The sequence below is a fragment of the Panthera tigris genome, chromosome F2 (genome assembly GCF_018350195.1).
Source record: "Panthera tigris isolate Pti1 chromosome F2, P.tigris_Pti1_mat1.1, whole genome shotgun sequence".
Classification (NCBI taxonomy): domain Eukaryota; kingdom Metazoa; phylum Chordata; class Mammalia; order Carnivora; family Felidae; genus Panthera; species Panthera tigris.
This window is the reverse complement of record NC_056676.1, coordinates 23,110,615-23,138,254: the sequence shown is the minus strand read 5'-3', so window position 1 is coordinate 23,138,254 and position 27,640 is coordinate 23,110,615. Positions and strand designations below refer to the sequence as shown.

At 42.5% G+C, this 27,640-nt stretch overlaps 1 protein-coding gene across 2 annotated transcripts; it reads right to left on the bottom strand.

Moving 5' to 3' along the window:
• RDH10 (retinol dehydrogenase 10) lies at nucleotides 1-27,540 on the bottom strand. Of its 2 annotated transcripts, XM_042973147.1 has the most exons (7): nucleotides 27,088-27,540; nucleotides 25,892-26,140; nucleotides 24,049-24,284; nucleotides 4,315-4,413; nucleotides 2,966-3,111; nucleotides 1,072-1,203; nucleotides 1-960 (listed from the first exon to the last, which is right to left on the bottom strand). In XM_042973147.1, the coding sequence occupies exons 1-7, from the start codon at nucleotides 27,164-27,166 to the stop codon at nucleotides 837-839; spliced, it is 1,065 nt and encodes a 354-aa protein (XP_042829081.1). In that variant the 5' UTR covers nucleotides 27,167-27,540; the 3' UTR covers nucleotides 1-836. The 2 variants fall into 2 exon arrangements, with proteins under 2 accessions (XP_042829081.1, XP_015392240.2); XM_015536754.2 differs by lacking the exon at nucleotides 27,088-27,540 and having other exon boundaries at nucleotides 25,892-26,390.
• Nucleotides 27,541-27,640: the final 100 nt, after the last annotated feature.

Genomic DNA, 27,640 nt, shown 5'->3' with positions numbered 1-27,640 from the left:
AATTTTAGAAACTGTTTCTTTGCAGAGCTGTATGTATTCTAGATAAAAGTCCACTCAGAGAAATGAAACACAGCAACTTCCTGAGGAAAGGGCACTTTCTGTATGCAGCAAAATTCACAGGTAGAAAATGTATGACCTTTGTGGATAACTAGGTCTCCAGAGTAATAGATCCTTAAGGGAAGATTTCAGAGATAAAATTAAAAATCCGGCTAACACTTCAGTCATTATGACTTTAAGAGACCTGATCACCTTTAATGTAATAATCAAACATCATTTACTTCAAATTGGTGGAGATTTCAAAATTCCTTTTCAAAAGAGCTGTACACACAAACACCACGAAAAGCCACACAGGCTTTGCAAAACTGAAACTTATAAAACATGAGAAAATAGAGCACTATCAGTCCTTGAAGTTGCAAGGGTGTCAATTGGCTAGAGTTTAATTACAAGAATTAATAAACTCCATGGAGATTAAAAAAAAAAAAACCCACACGGCTGAAACACACTGTTGTTATCATCTCTAGACTTTCTGCTCATTAAAAAAAATAATGGTAGCCTGGAGATGTCACACAGTGCTTGTCTAAAAGATTTGACAGGTTTTAGGGTTCGGCCGAAAAGGAGCCTGCTGGCAACAAGGTAAGCTCACTTTTGCTGATCACATTTTCCAAGTATTCTAGTCGGTTAATTTACACTTTATTTATTTTTTAAAAAGTTGATTTAAAAAAAAGTCAACATGGATTTGGAATCCAGAGAATGTCAATAATGCTGATGTAGATAGGACTGAAATACCTTGATCGTCTTCTGATAGAAATGATATTCCATACAAAAAAGATCGATTCTCAGATTCCATTTTTTGCTTCATTATTGTTTGTGGCTTGTTTTCTTTGAGCGATAAATGGGTACATACACTTGTCTGCTCCTAGGAACCGATACATGCACACGACTGCTTCAAAAGGGAGGATGCTGAAAAGGGAAAGGGGGCTATTAGCAAACGTGTGATGTCTCATGTGAAGTTATAGGGGTGGGGCGGGCATGAGACAGACGCAGTGCACCAGGGAACCCCACCCGAGTTACCTCTTCATGAACGTCACGATGTACATGAGGCGGGGGGTGCAGATCATGGGCTGGTCGGTGAGGATGGCCTTCATGGCCTGCTTCACACAGTAATCCGGCTTCAGAGGGGGCAGAAAAGGCTCAATTTCTTTCCTGGAAGTTATACATTAGAAAAATGAAATTAATTAACGCAAACTAGGGAAGATTGGAAATACACATCCAAACATTAATAACGGTGTTATCTAACGTAGGTTCATTTTGTTTCCTTCATTGTGCTTTTCTGTATTTTCCACAATTTCTTACTATGAATACATTTTATTTGCATAGTCTGGAAAACGAGCTAAAAAAAAAAAAGCAAAATCAGTCTGCTTTTCTATAAAATGAGAAAATCATGTTTTTAAAATGCCTTAAAATGTATTTCATATTATTTTTCTATTTTTTTTTCAATAGAAAAAGGAGACAGTGTTTGGCATAACACTCAACCAAACATTATGCCATACTTTTTATTTATTTCTAATATATATATTTTTTAACATTTTTGACAGAGACCGAGCACAAGTGGGGGAGGGGCAAAGAGAGAGGGAGACACAGAATCCAAAACAGGCTCCAGCTCTGAGCTGTCAGCACAGAGCCCAGCGTGGGGCTAGAACTCATGAACCGTGAGGTCATGACCTGAGCTTGAGCCAACACTGGACACTTAACTGACTGAGCCACCCAGGCACCCCAACGCCAAACTTTCAGTGCGAAGTGTTGTTGAAATGATGGCGTGTATACTGGCATAACCTTCCTGAGTGAAGGAAGTCAGTTACACACATTCCAAGGTTATTTTTTCTCGGGGGTCTCTGAAACAAAGTACATATAGACATCCTACCTTCAGCTGAATCCATTACATTACACATTAAAATAACCTAATAGTATAACGTACTCCTTTCACTTTTCATTGTCTCACCACAGTTTTGGACACCTGCCATGATGCTAAATAGGAAACAGGACTCCTTACACTCTCAGCAATTGGCTTCTAAGTATATAAGACGAAGAAACACACACACACACACACACACACACACACACACACACACGGGAAAAGAGGCAGAGCTTGAGTCTGGTCCCTGTCCAGACTGGGAGTCAGCCTGAGACTGGAATGACTCAAATCAAGCTCCACCTGCTTCCCAGCTTGGCCAGGCTCAGGATGTGTTAAGAATGGCCCTCACCAACAGGGAACTGGTTCAGTTATCTTCCTTTGCCTTTCAAATTCTTCCCAGAAAGATCTCAAAGTAAGCATGTCTTCACAGGTATCCTATTAAGATTTGTGAGCTTGTTTACCGGCTTAGTTCAAGTCCGACGTGACCTGGCATTTATATTCCCATATGCCTCCTTTCAAAGTGGGTGGGAATTTTACTTTGTCTTTAGTAAATCTAAATAGTTCTTCTCATTCTGTCACAATGAATCTACCTATATATACTCTCCACAAAAAGGAAGCTCCCAAATCTGGAGAGCAATATTCAAAGGTCTTTTTAAAAGAAAAGCTTACTCTTTTGTGGCAGTGACATTGTTTCAGATCCAAATCAAAGTCACATTCATTTACCAATACTAAAGAAAAAAAAAAAACAAAACTCCTAAGGAAGTAGCCTTCTAAGGAAAATCCTGGATATTTATGTTTTCTTCTTGAAGGTGCAGAGAGGCCAATTCCTTTCTGATGCTTCTAGACTGACTTCCTCATGTTAGTATCTGTGTGGTACCCGACCCTTACCTGTTAAGCTTTTTCATTGGAACTTTACAAACCTTGACCAATGAAGTGACAGGTTGAACTGTGAAATGATAGTTATAGGGTAAGATCTGATTCTACATATTCTCCCAATATGGAAAGATGATTTCTAAACCAGCTTTTTTATCAATAAGATAGGTTCTCACTGACCTGATTCGGCAGCCTCTGAACATGCCCGTGTCTACAAGGTAAGGGCAAACCAACGTTGTTTTAATTCCATCCTTTTCAGCAGCCTTTAACTCATGGCTCAGGGATTCATGAAAACCCACCACTCCAAATTTACTGGCACAATAATCCTGAGTTAGAGGGGGAGAGAACAGAAACACTAAGTATGTGCACAGATCCCCCACCAAACCCACCGAACTCAAGCTTCCGTGATCCTATTACTTTGGTTATGTGTTTGAAACAGAAGGTTACAGGTGACTAAGCAAAGAAAAGGAAAGCATTTTAAAAGACAGCTATCTGATGTGGTTTGGTGCAGAAATAATATTTTCAAAGCAACAGCAGACGAACACTTTTTGCCACATCGACCAAGTATCATATTACTTTGGGGAAGTTACCACAAAGGATTCTATAAAGGCTAACACACTGAAGCTAAAAATGGAGAAAGGTTCACTTTGAAGTTTCTGGAAATTTACAAATGGCCTCTTGTTCAGTAAAGGAGAATAAAAATCCAGTTTGTTTAATTCTACGAGAGCAAAGGTGAGTCTAGCTTAGGTTATAAGTTGTTATGATCCACTTGTCTTTTTAGTGTAAAGTGAAGAAAATGATAACTACACCTTGCAAACTTAAGCCAGACCTTTACCTAAGAACACACGGTATAGAAAGTTCTCCTTTGTCCCATTTGCAATGTAGGAGTGGAAATGTAGAACATGGAAGCCATCTGTTATTTGGTGTTCTTTTGCATATTTGCATGCAGTTTTTAACTCTATGCTATAGGCTCCCACAGGACAGACAGCACAGCCTGATACACACACATGCACTTTACAATTTGTGGTGAAGAACAGGGCTTGATTAAGCCCAGTTCTACAGATCTAACATTGCGAGACACCTCACATCTGCCGTAGCCATCTTCTCTGATGACCTGATACAGGATGGCTCACTTCTGGCAAGTTGACCAAAACAGAACGTCAACCTTTGGCCTCATTCATCTGTTTCCCGTGGCACTGCCACTGCCCTCCATGGTTTCGTTCTTGACCCTGCACCTCCCCACCACCATCATGCAGAACTGCTAATGAAAATGGGGCACACTGAGGACTGGTCCACCCAGTGCTGCTGCTGCTGCTGCTTTGTCAAACTAGCAGAAGTGATTTTATGGCACAAGATACTAGAGTTGCACCTCACCAGCTGGCCCTGGGGTATCGCAGAACATTCCACAAATAGCACACAGGTAGAGTGCTTTCATAAATGTATGGGCAACAGGTACTCTTTACAGGATTTGGGGATATTCGGGATAAAGCGACTGAAGGAAGGAAATGCTTTATATTAGACAGACAAACCTCAACTCCAGCAGTACTGAACAATCCCAGGGAACTTGCAACTGTCACAATATGACCATGATTAATCTCCAGCATTGTAGGAAGAAAAGCCTTAGTGGTCTGAAAGAGAAGGAAGATTGAAGCTTTAGAACTGACATTGTGAGTTTCATCTAAAAGCCAATCCTACCTAATGTTTTACCCACATAATAAACGTCTCCCAATTCATTTAAAAATCTTACACATTCATGAAAAGAGAAGATCCTTGAAGTGTCTGGTTAACATAACACCATATCATTGGTATGGCAGGCCTATTATAAAGCCGTGACCAAAAGGACTGTAACACAAGAGCTTTTGGGGACAATCTCCAGAGATGAAAAGAAAGCCGTTAGTCGAAGACTCTTTATCACCTTTCAAGTGATAGTTATCTGCTAATCTAAACTACTCCCAGGTCAGAGATCTTTTTATGCTCATGACACTTTAACACAGCTATCTCCTGGTCTGTGAGAGGACCTCCAGCTTACCCTGTATCTACAGGAGGTAAAGTACTTCAGGATGTAAAAACGCGGGATGAAAGTACAGGATCATTTTAATGAAAACTGTGTCCTATGCTGACTGCACTGCCAAGAGCTTACAGCATTCTGAATGAACACACCCCTCTGTGGAGGTTTACAGGGCAGTGACTTTCCCACAGAAGCAGGTGACTGGCCAGTGTAGCCAAGCAAGTAGCAGAAGTTCCAGGGCAACAGACCCAGGGACGGCATTGATTTCTTATTCGCTAAACTCTTTTTCCCTCTGGATCTTTTGCCTTCAAGACACAACAAGGCTGTATTTAAAAAAAAAAAAAAAAAAAAATTACTTCAAATTGCTTAAGATGATCTATTAACTACTTCACCAGGCTCCCAACAGTTTTATAACCTGCTTCTTAAAAGAAAGCAGCAAAGAGCAATCTGTCTACTGTTGAGTTATATCCCATTGCCAACACAGCCTCCCCATGATTTATGAAGTTAAAAAAACCCAAACAATACACACTGGACTTAAAGAAGAGTTGCATGCCCCTCTCTGAGGATTTCCTGGCTAAGGGATCACTGAATTTTTGCATAAATATCTAATTTGTTACAATAATTTTTGCATGTACAAGATCAAAAACGGTCATTCCATTTATTTTGAAGCTTTTCTGTGTTCCAATCCATGGTGCACACAGTTGCCAGACGAATGTCTGTCAAGTGTCCCAAGGTGGTCCCCAGTCTGCCTCCTGATTAGCAGGCAACTCCCCCGCCCCAACTCCTACCCCATTTTTCTGAGCCACCTCACTGCTGCTGCCCAGGGCACCCTTCTCACCTGTGAGGTTTTACCCATGAATTCTTCTCTAATCTGACAATCTACTGCCAATGCCCTCCTACATCATTCAAAGTATAATATTAGTCACGTGTTTACAAAACCTCTTATGCTTTTCAACATGCTTATGTCACAGGAGTTTCCAAATAATTCTCTACTGGAGGTGTTGAGCCTTTATATAATTCTATACCACCTTAATTTTGTTCATATTTCTTTAAGACATATGGTCAGTACCATTCACCGTAACATATAATTACATGTTCTATGGGATTTTGATTTTGATTGTTTTGTATTTATTTGTCTGGCTGCCTCAGATGAAGCTGGGAGATGAAGATTCAAAGATTATGGGAGAATTACTCCCCTGTGATACCCTGTGGAGGAGAGAATGTGAACCATGTGCCTTACGTACTTCAGAGACCTGGCATACTACTGGATGGAAGAGAGACACATTTCAGCTGGATTTTTACTTCTTTGCAGTAGTTAGTGGGAATGGCTAGGGCAATTACGATAATTATTATTTTGGTCTGCTTGATAGCAAAAAAGGCAAGACCTGGTACTTCAGGTCATTATAGGTTCAATTTTAGACTCAACAGCTTATATATGGCCATTATATTAAGAATTACAATAAAGTAACATCATTAAATCTAAATAAGAAAATGTATCCTTAAGTAAGCAAGTCTGTAAGCCTTCTTTTAAGTATCTGGTTATGATGAACTGTTCCCAGATTAACTAAAAAGTATAAAATTTATTCTTGACGTTATTCGGAGACCAGTTTTAAGTATTAAAAGTTTGCCTAGTCTTAGAAGACAGGGATAGGTTTAGTTCAGAGGATCTTACTTTTAAGTTCTTAAGTACATAGAAAGTCTCAATATTAAATCCCAAGAAACGACACACAGCATAGAATACTGGCAAGAACTTGCTGCTTAATCACCTGATGAATCTGAATTGCTGACCCTGCTTGTTCACATCACCAGTGACCACTCACTCCAGCTGGCAGCTGGCCCTGACTAGAAACACATGGACACAGAGCAGTTTGGCTCTAATGACCTCCCTGTGCTCGTGTGCGACGTTCGTTGTTGCCTGCAGGTGTTAAATGACCAATCCAGATCCCCTGCACCATATAAATGTAGGTGATACCAGATTAACAAGTTCCTAACTTTTTTTTTTAAGTTTAATTTGTTGCATGTTCTAAAACTGATTAATGACCCCTTCCCCTTTTCCTGAAATTAGTCTGGTGGTATTAACTTATTCAACAAGTGTTTCTTGAACATCTATCTATCACAGGCAGGTACTGTTTTATGATCTGGCCAAATGATGATGGCTAAAACGGGAGCTGGTTCTGTGCCTGTCTCTAAGCAGAATTTACACTTACCGGCACTTAATTGTTAAAGCACTAGAACAGTTCTAGTGTATCCACAGGGTATTATGCCTGTGTATTCTAAAAACTGTGACTTGGGCCTGCTTTCCCCACCCACCCTCCCACCAAGTAGTCTGCAGGGACATTTAAGCTACTCGTTTTGTATTTAAAGGAAGGAGGAAAAAAAGAGAAAGAGGAAGAAAAGAATCCAAATACGGCTGACTAAAATCTTTTCCAATTGTGGGTTGTAAACATTTTTCAGAGAAATATGCTTCACTTTGAGTAGCTAGTAAAGTGTGACACAGGTTTGTTTTAAAGCTTCCTTTAGGGAGGGAGAGTCAAAAAAGAAAAAAAAAAAAAACGTAGTGGCAGGTCAATGTCTGGTTTAAAATATGTGATTTCTTTGCTCAATCAGGGACAAACACGACCTTCTGTATAAGTGAAATCCAATGTGTCGTTTCATTGCATTTTCTACATCCTCAGACAAAGGCCTATATTCTTTAGGAAGCTCACCAATTATAGGCCTAATACAATGACACTGCTATCAAGGCTGAGAACAAACAAGGTTGAGGAAACTGGGAGGTGAGAAAAGGCATCCAAGGCCGGGGTCAGCCTCAAAACCCAAACTCACGGTTTCCCAAAACTGGGGTCAAACACTCAGCTCCTAGTGTGTGCCAGGCAAAGGCAAGCCTGAGGTAAGAGCGTTCACATCAGGACCACTGAGGTTTCTTTTTAAACCTGAGTTTTCAGGGTTCGCACTGGAGCCTGATCCACGTGACTGAGCACTCAGGCTGTTAATCATTTCCTTTGCTGCCTGAATGGAGGCAAGCAATTACTGCTTGTGCCTTATTTCCACAACCCAAGTCCTGCCTTGTGTCTGGGGCACATTACCAAATAAACTTTGATCAACACTAATTCTATCCCTTACTTTACAAGAAAAATGCTATAAATGGGTGGCTAGAAAGCATCATATTTTCAGGAATTTTCCCAAGTAACCTGACTAGTTTTCTTTTCTAATTACTCTTGCCCTCAACAGTCTGGTAGATGACATCTGAGATAGCACAGCATATTCCGTCCTTGACACAGTCTGACAGCACAAAGAAATCTGGCACTTGGCAATGAATTATTAATGTGCACAAATATTGTAGCATGTATGAGATGGGGACCAGCAAAAGGTGAAGTGCTAGTTGCCATGACACCAGTCAGTTCAAGCTAAGGTTCGTGATCTTTAACTTTGTCTCAAAGAGTCATTAAAAGAACATAAAGGGCAAATCTAAAAGCACATCCAAACGGCTTAAGTATAAATTCATGCGTCTGCCACCATCGGTGGATCTGAGAGGGGCAACTCAGATAACTCACTGAACACCTGGACTGCTGTGTGATCTCCACTCTCAGGACGGATTACCTAGATCAGAAGTTACCACCCAATACAGGGGGCTCTAAAGAAAGTGCAGAGTTATTAGCTGGTGTCAGTGGTGGCTGGCAAAGTTAGCTAGACGCTTAACCCGAGTCGGAGAACTGCGCTCCGTCGCTACGTCCTTCTGTTCAAATGTCTGCGAAACAGAGGACATGTAGTTCTCCATCAGGAAAAATGGCTGACTCTCGATCTAGGGGGTCTCAGAGTCAGTAACCAATATACATTCATTGGCATTGTCGGTGGGAGAATTTAAAGTTGGAACAGATCTAGGGAGTATTTTATCTGCAGCAAGAGATAACTCTTATCTCTGTCTCCTTCTGCGTCTGTCTAAAAAGTGTGGAGACAGACCTTTGAATACTCATGAGTAATTTTATCACATGACTCCAATACCATAATTGGCCACGAGCTGATGGGGTTGTTACTGCTGACTAAAAAGAAAAAACAAAGGAGGGAGGGGGACATTCAAATGGACACTGACATTCTTATGAAACATACTTAAATCTAATATTGCTACAGCTCCTCGGGGTTCTTCAGAGCACTGGGCACTTTGAAAGATAACTGTAAAGGTCATATTTATAATATAAACAAGAATTCCTTAAACAGAAGTGTGACTGGACACAGACATGACATGTCATATCTCGAGAAATCTTTGAAAGTTAGATTTACGCCAAATTAACTTCCAACAGTTGTAACCCTCCAGATCATTCCTGGTGCTCTTAATGACACACAGCAACACACAGCCTGTGGCTGCACTGTCAGGACAAATTAGCCTAAAGTTCGACAAAAGGGAATGTGAAGAAATGTGGTGTCTGGCAAAGCCTAGCTTTTGAAATTTCGAGACTGATGACATTTTAAAGGTGTAGGTAAAACACCTAGAATGTGTTTTCCATATTTGCAAGCCATGCCAGGTTAATGGACACTAAGGGAAAAGCAAAGTTAATTTCTCACAGTAGGAAAAAGGCCTCATGCCATATTTTTGTGTGTTTGTATAACTGTCTTACGGTCAAGTCCAGAAAAAGCATCTTTGAAAAATAATCATTTTAAAGTGTGTATCTCTCATGTGAACACCAAAAAACAGAAGACTTTCATTTGTAAAGAAGGTCATGAATCATATTTTGATGGGAAAAGGATTAACATCATCAGCACATATAAAATAGTAAGGCTTTTCAGAATCCCCAAATTAACAGCAGTATATACACAACTTGAAAAAAAAAAAAAAAGTACAGTTAAGACTCCACTGCACAAAGAACACCTGACTGGACACCCTCACGGCCCCTCCACCTGGTGCAAGAACTCTACTTGCTGTTCTGCTCCTTCTGCCTTTGTCGCCTCCTGGAGTAACTTATCTTTATCAGAATCACAAAGGAACATACTGCTTATTTACAAGGCTAAAATGACATCTGGTGGCACTCTTCTCTGAAAACTCAGTCACTGCTCCTGGAAAACTATGATTCAGTAGTACATACAAACTACTGAAGGCGCTGTGAAAATATAGTGAGCGCAGTTAAAAAGGCTAATAGGATAAATCATCAGCGTGTTTAAAGATTGAAAAACGGTGACATACCCCCAAGCTAACCTGGGAAAGGAACATATGGCTAAATACTCTTAATTCTGTAGATTTACAGGTATCTGCTTGGTAAATATACTGACCACCAAACTTAAGAAATTTCACTTTGACCACAGAATGTGATAGTTGAAAGTTTTCATTACAAAATTATCTTTTAAAAAATTTTATTTATTTATGTAATCTCTACATCCAACATGAGGGCTCGAACTCACGACCCTGAGATCAAGAGTTGCATGCTCTTCTGACTGAGCCAGCCAGGGGGCCCCACAAAATCATCTTTAACTAGGAAGTAAAAACTAAATCTGTACTTGCTAGCAATATATTGATTGACTCTAAATCTTTTAGTTTCACTTAACAGCACAAATTCTGAAACCATTATAATTGAATGACAGCTTTTTTTTTGTTGTTCTTATTTGGTGTGTTTGTAGAGACAGGAAAGTCTCCAGACAAATTGTGCAACAGAGCCCCACGATACTGAAGCCTGGAACTAATCTCGGACTTAACAAAACGTTCATCAAAATCTCTTATCAGATTGACACAAAACATTCCGTCTTTAGCTATAGAAGAGAGGCTAAAGAATATGTCATAACTGTTGAATGCATACCAGTGTTACATCTACTGTCCTTTTTGTTATTATTTTGAGGCTATGGGGATTAGTTTAACGTTTGAAGGCATCAGCAGTTAATGCTTAACACACATGCACTAGTACATTCCTACAGTTGCCCTGCAACCAAGAAGCTAATAAAAGAGCTGGGCTTTTCAAATGAACACCTAGATGATGACACCATGAGTTATTCAGCAAAAATAAATGCTTCATTAACTTGCCTTCCCACTGTTAAAGCATGGGATGAATCTACCCCAAGGCAGCAACTCACACATCAACATTCCCTTGCATTTTAGGGTTTGCTATGCAGAAATGCTGGAAAGGAGGTAACTTAAAACTCAATCTGTCTGTAAAGTACACTGGTCTTTGGAGTCCACATGGTCCCAACTGCCAATCAGCTAACCATCCTTATTACTTGACCTCTTTGAATCTTGATTTTAACTCATTTGTGAGACAAAAAGAGAAGGTTCTCCAAGGTTTCTTTGTTCAAAAATGTTACAGCGACTTATATCCAATAATGCTTTCTTCGATTCCTAGCACACATTCGAAATACAAGTTGTAACACTGAGGTATAACTTGCATAAGACTCTCGTAAATGACTCAATACGGTATCAGTTCCATTAGTGTAGATGCCAGCATCTGGTAAGCAGTAAAAATCTATTCATTAAACATTTATATGATGTCATGACTGTGCCTTTTAAAATAATGGAACTTGAGTTCAAACCTCTTACATATTAACAAAATAACACATTATCTGCAAAACATTGTTTTTCTGTGTCTCGGTTAAACTCAGCGAAGCTCGGTATGTTAAAAGAAACTGAACGCTGAACACTGTTCCTGAAGCGCTGTCTTCCCTGACCCTCCCCCTGGCCGAGTCCCAGATGATCAAAGGAGTGTTCCATGATCTCCTTCAAGCTCAGGCCCCTTTCCCTATTTAATAACGCTTTACAGAATGATGAAAATAACCCACAAAATTGCAGCCAAATAGTCTGCTAAACAACATGTTGTCATTAATCCCTTTGCTTTGCCCCAAACTCAGATCGCATCTCAGAACTTGTAATAACGACAGATCTTCCAAAGGGCAGAGGCCCCGCTTCTGCTCTAGTGACTACTAACCACTTCCAGGAGGCATAAACACTGCACACACAAGCTCAGCCACTGCTCAGGCCCTCTGTAGGGGCCGGACTCCTTTGTCCCTCTGCCCCCATTCCAACAGCATGGCCCAGCAACGTCCCCGTGATCACCTTTCATCATCCTCTGTATTTCGTATGTGTAAACAGTTTACATCCTCCCTTGCTTCCTAGTTTGCTTACGGTGGAATCTTCAAAAATAATAAAATCGTTACGTAAGTAAAAAATATAATCAAGAAGTTACTCCTGAAAACTTATTCTGAAGTGTGCACTGTAACAACATAGAATTTACTCATTACAGATGAGGGTCTATGAGGTCTCTATGCTGTGTGAGGCACAGTTAAAGAGAAAACTTTCGTCAACATCTGAGGGAACATGCACGTTAGCAAATCAGGTTCCATGCTGATAACTGTTTCTAAGCTTTAGTTCTTGTAGTATATGACATTTTTCTGGATTCAGAAGGCATTTTGGACTTAAAAAATCACAACTTAAATTTGGGCTCAAAAGCCCATCAGTTGTAGCTTATATGTCAGTACCTTCAAACTACCACTCCACTACTAAATTAAGAGATATCTTCAAGGACAATGATTGCTAATCCAGTAACTGGTCTGGTATATTCCAGCTTCATCACAGAAGACGGCACTAATCACTTATCAATCACAACTCTGGCAAAACCACCTAAACTGTTCCTAAATTGTGAAAACTAAAAAAGAAGACCTCCTCTTAGGTACAGCAGGTGTCTGAGAAATCATACCCTCCATTATCTGATACTGGATGCCAGTGATACGCCAGGGGCCAGGAGCAGAGGAAAGGGGCATGCATAATAGGCAAGGTTGTAACTTATCCTGGGCAGGAAGAATGTAGCTCTTTAATGCATGGTCTTCATTTTGTTTCGTGACTCTTAGGGCTTTGGAAACTCCATCCTGGGCACGGTGACCAAGGGGAATAGGGAGCAAAAGTGCACCTGCACTCTTCCTTTTAGATACTGGACCGGAATTAAAAAAAAAAAAAAAAATAATAATAATAATAAACCTAGAGTAAGATTGGAACACAGAGTGTGTGGTCTGGCATTTTTCTTGTCTGGGAGATTTCTAAAGGGCTGATTAGCTCAGGAAAGAAAAACAAAAAGGCAGGGTAAGGAGAATATTGAGAAAGTGAGAAGGAAAATGCGTATTCAAGACCGGTTCCTCCTCAAACTTTGATGTGCCAAAGAATCACCCAGTATCCGAGTCCAATACAGATTCTGGCCCAGGAGGTCTGGGAGGGGGTCTGAGAGTCCGCTTTTCTAACATACAATCTGCCAGATGATGCCATTACTGCCACTGCTCTGGAACACAGGCTGAGCACAGGGTTCTAGCGAGAGCTAGGGAATCTGTCTACTCTAAACCTCAAGGGGCTTCAGATCAATTTCTCCTACAAACTCAGCAGAATTGGAAGATTAAGTTTGCTGCCCTCTATCCAACCCTCACTCTCTGAACCGGGATATTAGGGGTTGGGAAGCCCCACTCTCCATACCATTCCATTCTTATGTTTATAAGATAAAGCCTGGTTCAAACCAATGTCAAGGGCTCCCAGTGCCTTCTACAGACAACTATGAGAGTTTCTGGACTGATTCTCTGTATATTTGCCTTGGATCCATTTTTAGCAGTGGCAAGCCCCTCTGTTGTCGTTTTGAATGTTAATGCATGTTAAAATCTGATACTCAAAGTGATGGAGTGAGAAGGTGGGGCCTTAGGGAGCCCTCAGGAATGGGATCAGTGCCCTTCTAATGAAGACCCCAGAGAAACCCCTCACCCCTTCCGCCATGTGAGGTTTCAGCAGACAGCTGTCTATGAACTAAGAAGTGGGCCCTCACCAGATGCCAAATCTGTTGGCACCCTGATCTTCTTAGACTTGTAGCTTCCAGAATTGTGAGACAGAAATTTCTGTTGTCTATAGCCCATGCAGTGTATGGCATTGTTACAGCAGTGCAAATGGACTAGGACAACCCCTTAGCCATTAGAACAGGCTCACAAACAGAGACCTAGGAGGCTTCAAAGTCCTCTCCCTGCATCCACAGAGGCTTTGAAGGCTCAGCTTTCAAGACCAGGAATTTAGGGCCATTCCACCTCAGCTTTTACCTTTTCCATTTTTCACATTTACCTTTCTGAAGCTTTCATGCTTTGGTAAGCCTATGAAAAAACCCCACCTAGGAAAACAGCCCTTTACAAATCAGATGCTTGGGCCAGAAGTTTGGACAACAGCAGCTGGGCAAAACTGCATAATTTTGAAAATCCATGATTAGCATTTCCAAAGGCAAAGCTTATAGAGTTATCTGGAATTCTAATCCCGTAAGATTATTATGTAACAGAATAAAAGTTTTACATTTTCCAGGAGATAAGCTTTAAAACAACACCAACAAAAAACAAAACTCAAATCATCCTGTTACTGACACTTTATGGTACCAAGTATTTCTAGAACTTTGTGTAGCCAGTCCTCATAGAAGTGCCCTGTTTATTTGCTACCTTTTGTGTCCAGCTTGTCAATGTCGACATGTGAACCAGAAAAAGCAAGGAAGCCAAGTGACTGAGAATATCCTACAGTCTTCTCAATGAGGTAACCATCTCAGATGCAAACCATGGAAAATTACAGAAAAGGCAGGGAAAAAACACATGAACTGGGCTTTAGTAATAAAATTCTGATGAGGTGCTGGTTCTTTAGTCTAGAATTTTACATTCTTGTCTAATTTATGGAGCAAACTTTCTGGAGATATTAAGCTAGGGTTCATTAGTCATTGCTAAACGAACTAAGCTAGTAAAAAAAAAAAAAAACAATCAGCATTTGAAGGGGGATTCTTTCATAAGTGACTCACAGAAGAAAATTGACAAGGAGCTTTGAACCGGTGGCCCAGCTAAGTATTTGTAGAAGTTCTAAACTAAAGTCTTGGGATGAGGGTCTGGGTCCTAGGTTCTTCTTTCCCCAGGGGTGACCTTAGGCTAGTCCTATAATCTCTCTCAGTTTGTTTCCTCATCCATAAAAATGGGGATAATGGCTCTCTTTAATTCAGGGTTGCTTTGAGGCTCAAATGAGAGGAGAGTGTTTATGAAAGGGTCTGTAAAATTTAAGTGCTATATAAAAGTATAGTAAATGCACTCAAGACTCATTAAGCATATATTTACAGGCTATTTTGGTTACAAGTGCCATCTATTTTTGGTGATGTTGTTTCTTCAAGTTCCTGCAGTTCCTGGTTCTTACTATGTATGGCTCCCAGGCCTCCCTGCCCTCCACACAGCACCAGACCACGCTTCCAGCAAAATGCCAGTAGCTGACCACCAGAAGCAGCCTCAAAACCATATTGCTAAGGAGCTGTTTCAGTTGCCCACCTCCTTCCGTTCAGAACCCTAGATGCTGCTGGGAAACAACAACGCTTTCCAGTAACACCTCTCCTCTAACCCTCTCTCCTCCAGTCCTCTTTTACTAGGAGCAGAAACAACCGCTGAAAATATAAATTACGACACCTGACAGAGAAGAGTCTAGCAAACATAAAAATATTAAAAGTTAGTACAGAACTATTTTAAGATAACTTATTATACCTGATGTGTCTTTTTCCCAAGAGATAATAGAACTATCTCGTCTTTAAAAACCCTTGAGAAATCAGTAGGGGGCAGTATGTTAAGTGCAATTTGCAGGTGGGAAAATTCAGGCTTTGAATTTTAAGTTTCAGTTGTCCTCAAAATACCCATGTGCTTACATAAGTTATACCACAAATATTTTCCCAGTTACACTGATTTGGGAAGTGTTCTTTTGAGCCCCATTGTTTAGAATAACACTAAGAAGCTGAACCTTGTTAATATTTAAAAATTCCAGTACTAAGCTATTTGAAAGAAAGGCAAGAAAAATTCACGTTTTTATGCAAGCAGCAAATGAGAGAGAAACAGCACGGTTTCCCCAAACCAAACCAAGCAAAACAAAAAAAGCAAGACAACAACAAAACCCCCACAAAAAACAACCTTCACAATATTAACACCATGGCCATCTTTCATGCATCACTTTGTGTGATCTTTGAAAGTTTCACAGACCAAGTAATGTTTTGTTTCCAAATGTGAATTCATCGTAAGTGGCTTGTCAGTTGGGCTAATTTGACAGCACTCAAGGCTGCGGCAGTAATTGCCCTGACTTGTTAAATATTCTAGCAGCATTTGCTGCAGTGTTGAAAGTTTTATGATCATTAGGAGAGGATATTCAGTTTTTTCCCTGTGGTTCACTTAATTTTAGTCTCAGAGCGTTTAGGAAAATGGTCCCTGACAGGTGTGAACTTGATTTCTAAGAGAATTGACAAATAAAGTAAAATGAAAAAGGAATCTAAGAATGGGCCATGCTGGGTAAGATCAAGTGAAAGATATAAGTGTTCCCTGTGTTGAAAGGCACACCCTCCAGGGCTGGGATGGCATAAGCCTGCAAACCCAGGCCGACCGGGACCCCAATGGCTGGCCAAATGTGTCAAGGTGACTGGGATTAAATCCTACAGCCCTGATCTGACAACCTGTACTCCAAACAGTGGTATCTTAAGTGTGAGGCCACAATATAGCGAAGTTCTCTAAGGCTGGCCCACTCCAAAGACTGCCTGTACACTCTACCTGTCCACTACAGATTTTCAATAAAGAATTACAAGATACCACCCTCTGAGTTATTTTCCCATTATGCTTACAAGAAGTCTCAGCCTAAAAGGAATCTTTAGGTCAGATGATAATAGAAACTATAAAGGGTTAGTTCTTTGAATAGCTAACTCCTATAGTAACTTCTGAGATTTAAAAAAAAAAAAAAAAAATCAGTAATTAAACCAAGAGAGATTAACACATTTTAATCTGATCCCTAGAGTTCCAGGCTCAAAACATTGGATTTAACTCATTCAGTTGATACAGGGAGTAGTTCCCGATTTCTTAAGGACTATCAAAGTTTGTCATACTACAAAGATTAGCTACAAAAGGCCCTTTATCTTGGGAAAATTACCGCTTGTATGTGCACAAGGAAAGAAGATACAAATCCACCCTGCCAGGACACCCCCTAGTGGAAATTCAGCATAGTACATACAATTTGGGGTTCCAAAAACATCCTGGGTATTTAGGACTTAACACAGTGGCTCAAATGAACTTTTTCCAGTCTGCTGGCTATAAATACACCATAGTCATGAGCCTTATTATTCATCAAGCATTCCAAATCAAGAAAACAAACATGTCATCTATACATCTATCCACGTAGACAGGTATCTGAATTAAACAGAGGCATACTGGCTACTTATAATTGAACAAAGCTTAATTTTGGTTTCTGAAAGAAACAGAGCAGAAATTTTAGATGAGTCTGTTAATATTCTTTAATTCAAGGAAAAAACAAATAAAAAGGGGTTCCCTACTTTAAAAAATTATTCTAAGTCCCAAGTGAGGTTATTAAACTTCTTGAAAGGAATTGTATTCAAGTTAACTAAAGTCAATTCACTAGAATTTGCCAAAGATCTTAAAAGTCTGAAAAATGGTTAGGGTAAAAACAAATTTAAAGGGAGAGAATAAATGAGGAGAATACGAGCAGTTAAGTATTTGGCCACAGGGTTTGTAGCTCTTCCCTAGGCCCCAGTGACCCAATCCTGCAATGAACAGCAAAGGACACCACCCAGGCACACTCCATTCAAGCTTTTTGAACAAGCTATTCAATCAGTGTTAACATTAGCACAGGTTACAGAATGCTTTCACTTTGACATGTCCTGTAGATTAATTTCTACTTGGGCAGATAATGGATAAAGCCCTAGATGAAGAAATAATGAGGGAGAAAAGAACAAACATCAACTCCGCTTCCAGGAATCGAGATAACAGGACATAATCAAACAAGAGTGGGCCATTCCCTGGATGGAACTTTAAACTATTCTACAAGGACTACACCCTAATATACAAAGAGACTATTAAGTTAACACGAAAATATTATGAATATTTTTTTCCTCTCTCAGGAGTAGTGATACATTTTGTCTAAACTATTCAACTTCTTTTGTCTCCCAGGACTCAAATGGCAGACAGTGGAGTGCTCAGGGCTCCATCAAGGCACAGTGAGGCATCCAGCCCTGTGGGAGTTTTGGGTTGACCAGGAGATATGATAGATGATGAGTTTGGAAGGCAGGTGGAAATCAGCTTTAGAAGATCTAAGCTGCCATGCTAATAAGCCTGGACTTCATGCTGTGAACAATATGGTCACCCAAGGGTTTGGGGTAGCATAATCTTTAAGCAGGCACATAACAAATTCGAGTCTGCTAAGATAACCCTACGTTGAAGAGCAAAGGCTGGGAACAGGGCAAGAAGTTCAGAGACTCCTCCCAAAGTCCAGGCAAGAGGTGATGGAAGCACATGGGATAAGGCAGGACTGGGAAGGAGAGGATCAAAGTACATGGTAGCAACAGAACAGTCAGGACTCATGAATGCGGGCAGGATGGAGAATTAAAGATACTGCTGATGTTCCCAAGTTTGGCACTGGCCACACCAGGGAATTCAAGAAGGGGCAAAAAGAAGTGAGTTCAGTTTTGAGATTTGTTGATTTTAGGGAATGAGTGGAACAGCCAAGACAGGTGTGTGAACTTGGGAACTGTGTCAGAAATCAGATGAAGCCATTGAAATAAACAGATTACCCAGCTAGAGGTACACAGTGAGAAGAGGTCTGAGTATGCAATCCTAATCATTACATCTCAGAAGCAGGGAGGCCAGGAGGACTGGGAAGACAAGAGAAGCAGGAAAAAGTGGGCTTTTTGTGGAAACTAAAGATGAGTTTCAGAGATGGTTAACAGGATCACATTCTGTAGAATGATCAAGCTGCACACTGGATTTGGCAATTACGGGAGCACTATTACTTCTTCATATGACATTGGTTACTCAGCAATATTTTTCTGAACAACTGAGGTAACCAGACACAGATTAAAACATGTATCTAAAATGTTGGAAAGATTTTTAGAGGATGGTTCTCTGCTCATACCACTTATGTAAAGTGATGTTTTATCAGGTCATAGATACTGATTTCTAGTAGCAATAGATTTGGGCCTAGCACGTAACATACCGAACACAGAAACTCGATGTTCGATGGGCATGTGATCTTATTCTATGTTAGAAACAAGGCTATGAAATGACCCTCTTAGGGACACAGTCCCAAGTACCTGAGTGGTTGCTACCTAAGAGATATTCTGAAGTGGGCTCACAAGAATTAATAAGATAGAGTATTCACACCCCAGGTCAATTTGCAGTTCAGTTCAAGACCTAAAAAATCTTTATTTCTAAAGCTCAAACATGATACTTATGCATGTTATTTATTTAACAGACCCGTTCTATCAGAGACTTAAAAATTGGCCATGAATTCTAACCTTTTAGTAGCTATTGTAAGATAGGAAAATAATATTTTATAAAACATTTGGTATAACAATTCTTAATATTATGGTTTGAAGGAGGAAGTACTGGCCTAGCAGTTTTATATGAACACTTTAGAAACGATTTTTTAATTCTAAACCTAAGAGGACTTGAACAAAACTAGGTTTCTCTAACCAGAGAACAATACAGTATTTGAGATTAAAAACCAGTAAATCACATAGGAACTTAAACACTAATGATTAGGGACCATTCATGAGATATTAGGTACTACCATAGCACTAATGTCTTTAAGTGCTACATTACTCAGATCTAGGTGGTGGGCTTTTACTTTTCCTGGATGGATTTTAACTAAATAGACTTTAGACATTTGGATATAGATAAATGCCTAATTCAGTAATTAGTATTTTAAAACTGTGAAACCTTTTAAGTTAAGTGGTCTATTAATTAACTACCAATTATCTTGTCTGACTACCGTATCAATAGAAGTAAATTACCGACTAGCTATTTGACAGATTTAGCCCTTAACCATGCAAAATTTCTGCAGAACATAAAAGGCCTGGAGTTAAATGCTTTTGCTACCCCCTTTTGGTTAATCAGGGATCAATTTGCTGCTCACGTATAAAGGCCAAATGCAGCTCTCTGGTCAAAAAGGATCTACAGATAAACTATGTCTCGCAAAAACAGCAAGCTAAGATTGGACTCCTCTTAAAAAAATAACAAGTGAAGCAACATTAACGTTTTGGGGGGAAACATGGGTTTGTAATTCCTGTATGGAGGCCAACCTGCCATATTTCAAAGGAGTCTAGAGAGGTATTTTCAAGTTTTTGTAGCACACAGAGATACAGAGGGAGCCTAAGTGAATGTTTTCTGTGATTATGCCCCAATTAATGTGCATCGTATTGCATACATTCTCCTTGGTCTTGTCCTAACCATGGATGTCGCACAACAGATTATACTGACTAGAATCCATCACAAATCTATCACTTCTTAACTGGTGACCAAGAGAAGGTTCCTAGGAGAACTGCTGGTGATGGAAGAATACTGGACGATGAAGGATCACAGGACACTGGAGGGCTGTGCAGAACAACGGCAAGTACTGTGAAAACTTCTAATTGCTTAGAAGTAGAGACTACGAGGTTAAGAATCAAGGAAGGAACACAGGAAAAATCCTCTCCTTGAGGCCCAGCCATTAGGAAATATGAATGGTTGCCGTAAATTCAATTGGAGCTTGATTCAAATTGGTTTATCAACACCGGCCTTCTCACAGTCGCTAGCCTTGCACCAATGAGCAGAGTTAATATACTACAGTAAATACGAGCACACAGGCGAGGCTGGGAGAATGGATAAGTTGTATAGGAAAACAAAAGGAGATACAAACAATTATGAATGTGAGCCAGCCCCATTTTGAAATTTCCTCAATCTTATGCAGCTTGAATTAGTCCAACATAATGCCTACTACCTTTTGAAATTTCAGAAGACAGGTCCCTGTGAGTATCCTCTGAGTAGGCTACCTTCTAAATATTTAAGCAAAAGTCTAGCCTATACTATCAAACATTTATTGAGTGTTTATTTAGTCTTAGGAGTACAGTTCTATTGCAGGCAGGGGAAAACAAATAGAAGCATATAACAAACTGCCTTCAGAAAGCTTGCCATCTATTTCAGAATTTCAGGGCACAATGCATAAAAAATTACACAAAAGAGCATGTACTGTGCCACAAAGGAGGAGAATTAAGAGACGTTGTAAGAGATTAATAATGGCAAGAAGAGAGGGGCACCTGGGTGGCTCTGGTGACTGACTTCGGCTCAGGTCGTGATCTCGCGGTTTGTGAGTTCGAGCCCCACATGGAGCTCTGTGCTGGCAGCTCAGAGCCTGGAGCCTGCTTTGGATTCTGTCTCTCCATCTCTCGGCCCCTCCCCTGCTCATGCTCTGTGTCTGTCTCTCAATAATAAATAAACGTGAACAAAAAAAATTTTTTTTTAAATAATGGCAAGAAGAGAAAAAGCTTTAGACAAGTCATTTAACTGCAGCTTCATCAGAAAATAAGGGATTGGAAAATAAGATGATCTCTAAGGATCCTTGCAGCTCTAATATGCAAAAATGCCAGAAAAGGGCTGGAGTGGGGAGGGAAGATTATAGTAAGAACTTGAGCTAGGCCTTAAAAGGTTGAAGAGTGGAGGAAGAGGGTCTCCAGGCAAGGCCAGTAGTAGAAGGGTTTGGAAGTAGGAGCACCCACAGCTTTTCAGTGGAAGTCCACACGGCTTTCCAATTCACTACATGGGACTTTAACTCTGGGTCGCGATCAACATACCATTTAGTGTTTTATGAAAACAGACATCGACTGCTACTTAGAAGTCTGGCTCCAGACAATCTGTTCAAATGACTACACAACTGTTTGCTCAGCTGATCTACTTTTTAAAGTGAACGGGGCAACTTCTTTACCCCAGCCAAATATAGTAAAAAGACACACTGGTTATTTTCTCTGGAAGGAAAACAGCACAAACCAATACATCTTTAGACAGTTGTCACACACATTTTTGTTAAAGAGGACTACTGGAAAGGAAGCTGAATTCAGGTAGCTCTTACATCACTGCATATGTGCACCCACCCACCCACCCCCACCGCCAGTCCCTGTAAAAATTATAGTAAGTCTTCCTTTAAATTTTAGTTGCTAGTTCTCAACTTCTTAAAAGGTTTGTAAGTCTCGGCAAGAAGTCAGAAATTCCAACTCTAAAATGAATTTTCTGACTCAATATTGAAAATAAATTCTTAAGTTTAGATGCTTAGGGGAAAAACAGCTGGAGAATTCAGGAGCCTCCCATATTTTAATATGAAGTGACGTCATTATGGTCAAGGCTTCCAAGAACTCCCTAAATTGTGTAGTTAAGCAACATCTCAAAGCAAAGTAAGGACTCTGGGAAGGTGGTATATTCCTCCTTAGTATACAGATTCAATTCCACAATAATTTTTCTGTCAGAGACCTGATTCAATTTTCTCCTTAGGTTAGAAAGTAGTCCAATATTAGAGTACAGTATATCAAATGATGTGCATTTTCAAAGCTAAAGCTATGGATTTTCTGTGCTTAACACACTCTAAATTAGCTCCCATTTTATAGGATGTCTAGCGAGAAAAGGCTGCTTTCCTCTTCAAAGTATTTAACTGCAGATTGTATGGGGTTTCTTTAAAAGTGTGGTTTCATTTGCAATTTTACAATTCAGGAAAGTAATCATACAGAGAAAGTAGGCAAGATAGCTAAATTTTAGAGCACCGGGTAGGTCAAAGTTTATGGTTCAGAAACTGAGGATCATCTCAGTCAAAGGCTATGGAGAAAAAAAAAATCCTGGTGTTGGTTCACAACTAGCCCACCAATGGCTGTATATCTGTTTAAGGATGACGAGCTGACTAAAATCAACTGGAATTTCTAAGGCACTTCCATCCTTGTTCAAATACAAAAACTACAAGGCCACCTGCAATTCACATGTGTTATTTCAAATGGTGGCTGCTTGTTTTACTCGGAATTGTCAATACATAGGATTCTTGATAAACCGTATTGCCAAGTTTATTCATCTGTACTGCCCTTTACTCACCTGATGCACCCCCTTGCCACTTGTTCTTGTGGACCCCATGGCAGCAGGGACTTTTATTCAGTTGCCCACCCCCCACTGCACACAAGACAGACAGACACACACACACCTATGCACATGCGCCCCCCCCCCCAAAACACACTTAAGTTCCCCCAAACTGTATTTGGTAATCTCCTTACTCATTTAAAAGATCAATATGAGTTAGTTAAGTCATTTATGTGTTCATTTCTTGAGGTTTGAAAATGGGTTAAATAGAGCTCATGTTTGAAAATAAAACGTTAAAGGAAGCTTCTTTCAGGATCAGAGAAATGGTTTGATATTCAAGGAACAACATTTGAATAAGCACTTCTAAAGCCAGATTAAGTTTTTAAGCAGTTGCTAAAAAATTAATGAGGTTTAATGTGACCTATTTAAAAGAAACAGTTCTTTGTTGTGTTTCATTAGAAGGCTAATCCGCCTATGGGAAATACAAAAAACAAAACAAAACAAAACAAAACAACAACAACGCAACATCCTACCTCCTTACCCTTTCCTTATTGGCTCTTACCTATCTACGAAAATCAAGGGGAATTACTTCAGAGGAGGAAGAGAATAAAGTGGGTCAACAGTGTACAGTTATGGGGGAGAGCTTCACACCCAACATTACTGAAGTTTAGCTGGAAAATTGGGATTCATTTTGTCCCCAGAGCAACAGAAGGCCCTCCTTCCCTCTCATCCTTAGATGCTGTCGTTCTGACAGTTAGAAGCAGATATGGTTCAAGTCTCTCCTTCCTCAAGTCTCACCGTCCTCCTGCCCCTTATATAGCGACTCTGTGGTCCTATCAGGGTGACTTCAGTTCTCCTGAGAGAGGCATCTTGTAAACTGAGACAGTTCTGAGACGTACTCCATCAGGACAATGCCACAGACCCTGTGGCTGGTCAATGGATGTTAAGTGACTGCCAGGGTGGCCTGACCACTCCCAATGGACCACAAATGCTGATCTCAGAATCTCTGGCACTTTCTAAAATGTGGCTGAGCAGTAATTTGGAAGCCTAAACTCTGACTTCAGGAATTCATAAGAACAACCAATGTTTTACAAACTCAACAGAAAGTAAAATAAACAAACCCAGGGTTTTATGCTCCCTCTAGTTATTTTTATGGCAATCTTTCAAACTAGCTCAAAATGTTCAGTCCTTTACTCTCTCAAGAAAGACTGCATGGGAGGGGGGAGAAAATAATTATTTGATAGTAACTGGCATACAGTGTAATTCACCATGGGGAAATAGCAAATTAGAAGGAAGCTTTGTGGTGAAACAGTATAGGTGTCTTCCAGGATGGTATTGAAGTCTGGCTCCTTCCCAACCTTCTCATTGAGGAAGGCCTAGTAATAAAAACAAGGATGTTTATATTTACCCAGAAGTGTGCGTGGCAATTGACCATCATGGTTCTCTCAATGAGCTCATCAGGACATTCCAGAAGGTGATGCCCAGAGACCACGCCGGCATTATTGACCAGGACTGAGACCTCGCCAACCTCCTTGCGGACCCTTTCTGCAGTCAGGTAGACATTCTCCCTCTTTCCCACATCACAGGTGTAGGTAAAAACCTGCAAGTTACAGTGGGGCAGAATTTCTTCCTCACCATTTCCAGCTGTCCTCGGAAGTCCAGATGAAGGGGGAAAAAATGGAACAGAGAAAGGGTGGGGGGTGCAAAATGTGAGTCACGTGGCAATCAGTAGGACAAAGATCACACAAAACAAAAATACTACAGTGAGCTTCAGATTTCTAACACCATAAGGCTTGCCAATGACTGAACTTACAGCTGCCTTCCTCCCCCAAGAGTCTTTGGGAATTATAGCAATTTACTGGATAACTTTGCTTAGGGGAAAATCATGTAATTGTGACAAGCCCAATACAAGTCAGACCTCATGGGATCAGCTTCCTGGAGCTAAAGACACCTGGAAAGAACTGATCTCAGCCCAGAGAATAACACCCCCCTCCTCCCAAACACAAATACTACACACTCCTCTTTTTTTGAGGACCAGGGGCCAGAATCGGCTCTTTTTCTTTTAGTAAGAGCACCTTCAAAATGGGAACCCTCCTTAAGGCTCACAAATCAAAACTGTAGCTAACAATCTGAAGTCATCCAAACCCAAGAAATGAACCTAAAGCTTCTCATGAAAGAATGGAGGTCACTGGTTTGTTTTCACTGGAATCTCTGAGTTCTCCTCAGAAGCACCTCGCATAAATCAAGTTTACAGGTAAATATGCAATTTTACCACAGAAGATCTCAATTTTGAAAGCCCAAATCTCTTTCCTGGTTTTTGAATACCTTTATCTTTTAGGTTTCAGCAGGGAACACAAAAATCTGTATTTGCTACCCTTCCATACCACTTTTGAAAATGTAACAGTTTTGACCTTTGCTTTTCTGGCCTAAAAGGCAGGTGCCAATACTTATGGTGAAAATCGATCGATATGGGGGGAGGGGTGGGGTCCAAGTTAATCTCCTCCGTATAGTTCTATGTATTTTCCGGAAATGAAAAATTTTGTCAAAGAGCAAGAGCCATTATCAAATTTCCTTGACCAATATTTACGGTTGGTTATGGTCTCCGCTTTGGCTTAAAAAACAAGAAATAAAAAACAAAACCCCTCAGATTCAGGTTAGTTAATAAGTATACAGTGAGGCAGATTTCCTGAGGTTATCAAAAACACGGAATAAATTTACAATGAGGCTTAAATCCTCCAAGCGCTTTCCAAGAGGCAGCACACCTTTCAATCAGGCTGAGACTGTAACTAAAGCACTTACCTGTCTGTGGTGCAACAATGTAATTATTTTCTGGCGGCTAAAGTTATAGTGAAATCATCAATGCCGCCCTAGCCCCAGCGGTTCAGACCACAGTAACACACAGACATGCATCAGTCGAGTCTGAGAACAACTTCCCAGACTCCTTAGTCTCCCATCGCAAAAGCGAGTGAGCCATTTCTTAAGGATTCACACCTGTGCTAACAAGCTCTGCCTTCCCGATATCCCCAGAGGGTTTAGGAAACCCGACATTCGCCCCCAAAGAGGACCCCCGTAAAGACAAGGGTTCGGCACACCTTCCCCCTTCTAGAACAGAGGTGACCGTGCTCCTTTCCCAGGGGGCCAACTCCACTCGCCGAAGACGAGCCGGGCTGACCAGGGCAATGGGGTTTGGGGCCCTCCCGGGGAGGGCTCGGGGGTGGGGCGAGGCTTGATCCGGCGCAGGTCCGAGTTACCTTGCAGCGCCGCGGCGTCGGCCGCCTCCAGGTCTCGGTAGATGTGGCGCACCATGCCCGCCGTCTCCTCGTTGCTCTGAGTGTTGATGTCCCAGAGCACCAGCAGCGCCCGGCGCCGGGCGAACTCGAGCGCGAAGAGGCGGCCCAGGCCGCTGCCGGCGCCCGTGATGAGGCACACCTGGCCGGCCACGCTCTTCTCCTTGGGCCGCACCAGCCAGCGCGCCGCGGCCAGCACGAACGCCCAGAGCACTTTGAAAGTGACCACGAAGAACTCCACCACGATGTTCATCGCGACGCCCGGAACCCCGCACGAGTCCAGCGTCCGCGTCCGCGCTCACCCCGCGCAGGGCAGCCCGGCTCCCGGCCCCGGGGCGTTTGTCAGAGCCGCCCAGACCAGAAGGCTGCGCCCCGCGCCCTCTCTCGAGGTGCCCTCCGGGCTGGAGTGCGCGGCGCCGCTCCCTGCTTGCGCGGGGCCACTCCCGCCCGGGCTCGGCGCGGTGGCCCCGGGGTTGTGCCCGCCGCGGCAGCCGCCCGGCTCGGCGCCTCCTGCCGGCGGCCGCCCGCCCGCCCGTCCGTCCCGCAGCGCCCGCCCGGCCGGTCCCGCTGCAGCGGCGGTGACAGCCGCGAGTTAGTCGGCGCGCGCTGCCCTCATGGCCAAGCCGCAGCCGCCCGAGCGTCCCCGGAGCCGGCGCGGCGGCTCCCTCTCACCCCGGGGGAGGGGCGCGCAGCGGAGACCGCACGGGCCCGCCGGCCGCCTCGGGAGTTGTCAACTTGACCCAAGTTGCGAGAGGGTGGGAGAGTGGGGTGCGGGGCAGCGGGAGCGCCGGGAAGGGGCGACTCGCTCGGCGCAGTCGACCGCTGCCCAACGGCTTGCAGCTGCCCCCGCGGTCTCGTGTCCCCTGCCCTGCACTCCCCACGGCTGTCACTTGGGCACTGGGCTCCGCAGCGCAGCGCCACTTGCAAGTCGGAACGCTCCCGGCCGCCTCTGAGCGGGCTCCACGCTCCGAGCTATATAACCCTCGACCGGGAAGAGCCGGCGGCGGCATCGGCCCTCCCTCCGCTCGGCCCTCCCCGCCCCCGGGCGCACCCCGCCCCCGGCCCAGCCCCCCACCAGCTCGCAGCCGTCCGCCGAACGGCGGCGGGGCAGCCCCTCTCACATGGCCGTGGCTGCAGCCTCCAGCCCTTGTCGCACCTACCTACACAGCTCACGCCCCCTGCCTTGGGGTGTCCCGGCCTCCGCCGGCCAGGCCTGACGGTCTGCAGTGCCCGGGCCATCCTCCTCCTGCCGTCGGGTCCTCGCTTGTCCCTATTTCGCCACTTTGGTTAAGCGTGGGACTCGGACGGTCACCCCTGCGATCAGGCGCCGCGGAAGACAGCCCTGCAGGCTGGCGGAACGAATAGAAGGACCTCGGCAGCGCGGCAGTAGAGTGCCGGTTTATGGCTGGGGCTGGCAGAGCCGAGAAGCCCGTCAAAAGCCGGGTCTCGGAAGCGACTTAGAATCGCACCTCACCATCCGGAACGTGGGCCAAAAGGCTCTCGTTTTCCCAGGCTGTAATCACCACTGCAGTGGTTGCCTACAGTCCCAGTCAAGCCTTGCCCTCCCCACGCAGTGAAAATGGGGCATGCCGGGATGTGTAGTTCGCGCCTGTGTGGCGTGTCATTTGCGTACATTACTGGGTGGAATACGAGAAGGTACCCTGTCAACGCAGCCTAGAGACTAGGACCCCGAGTAGTAAAGGTGTCAGCACT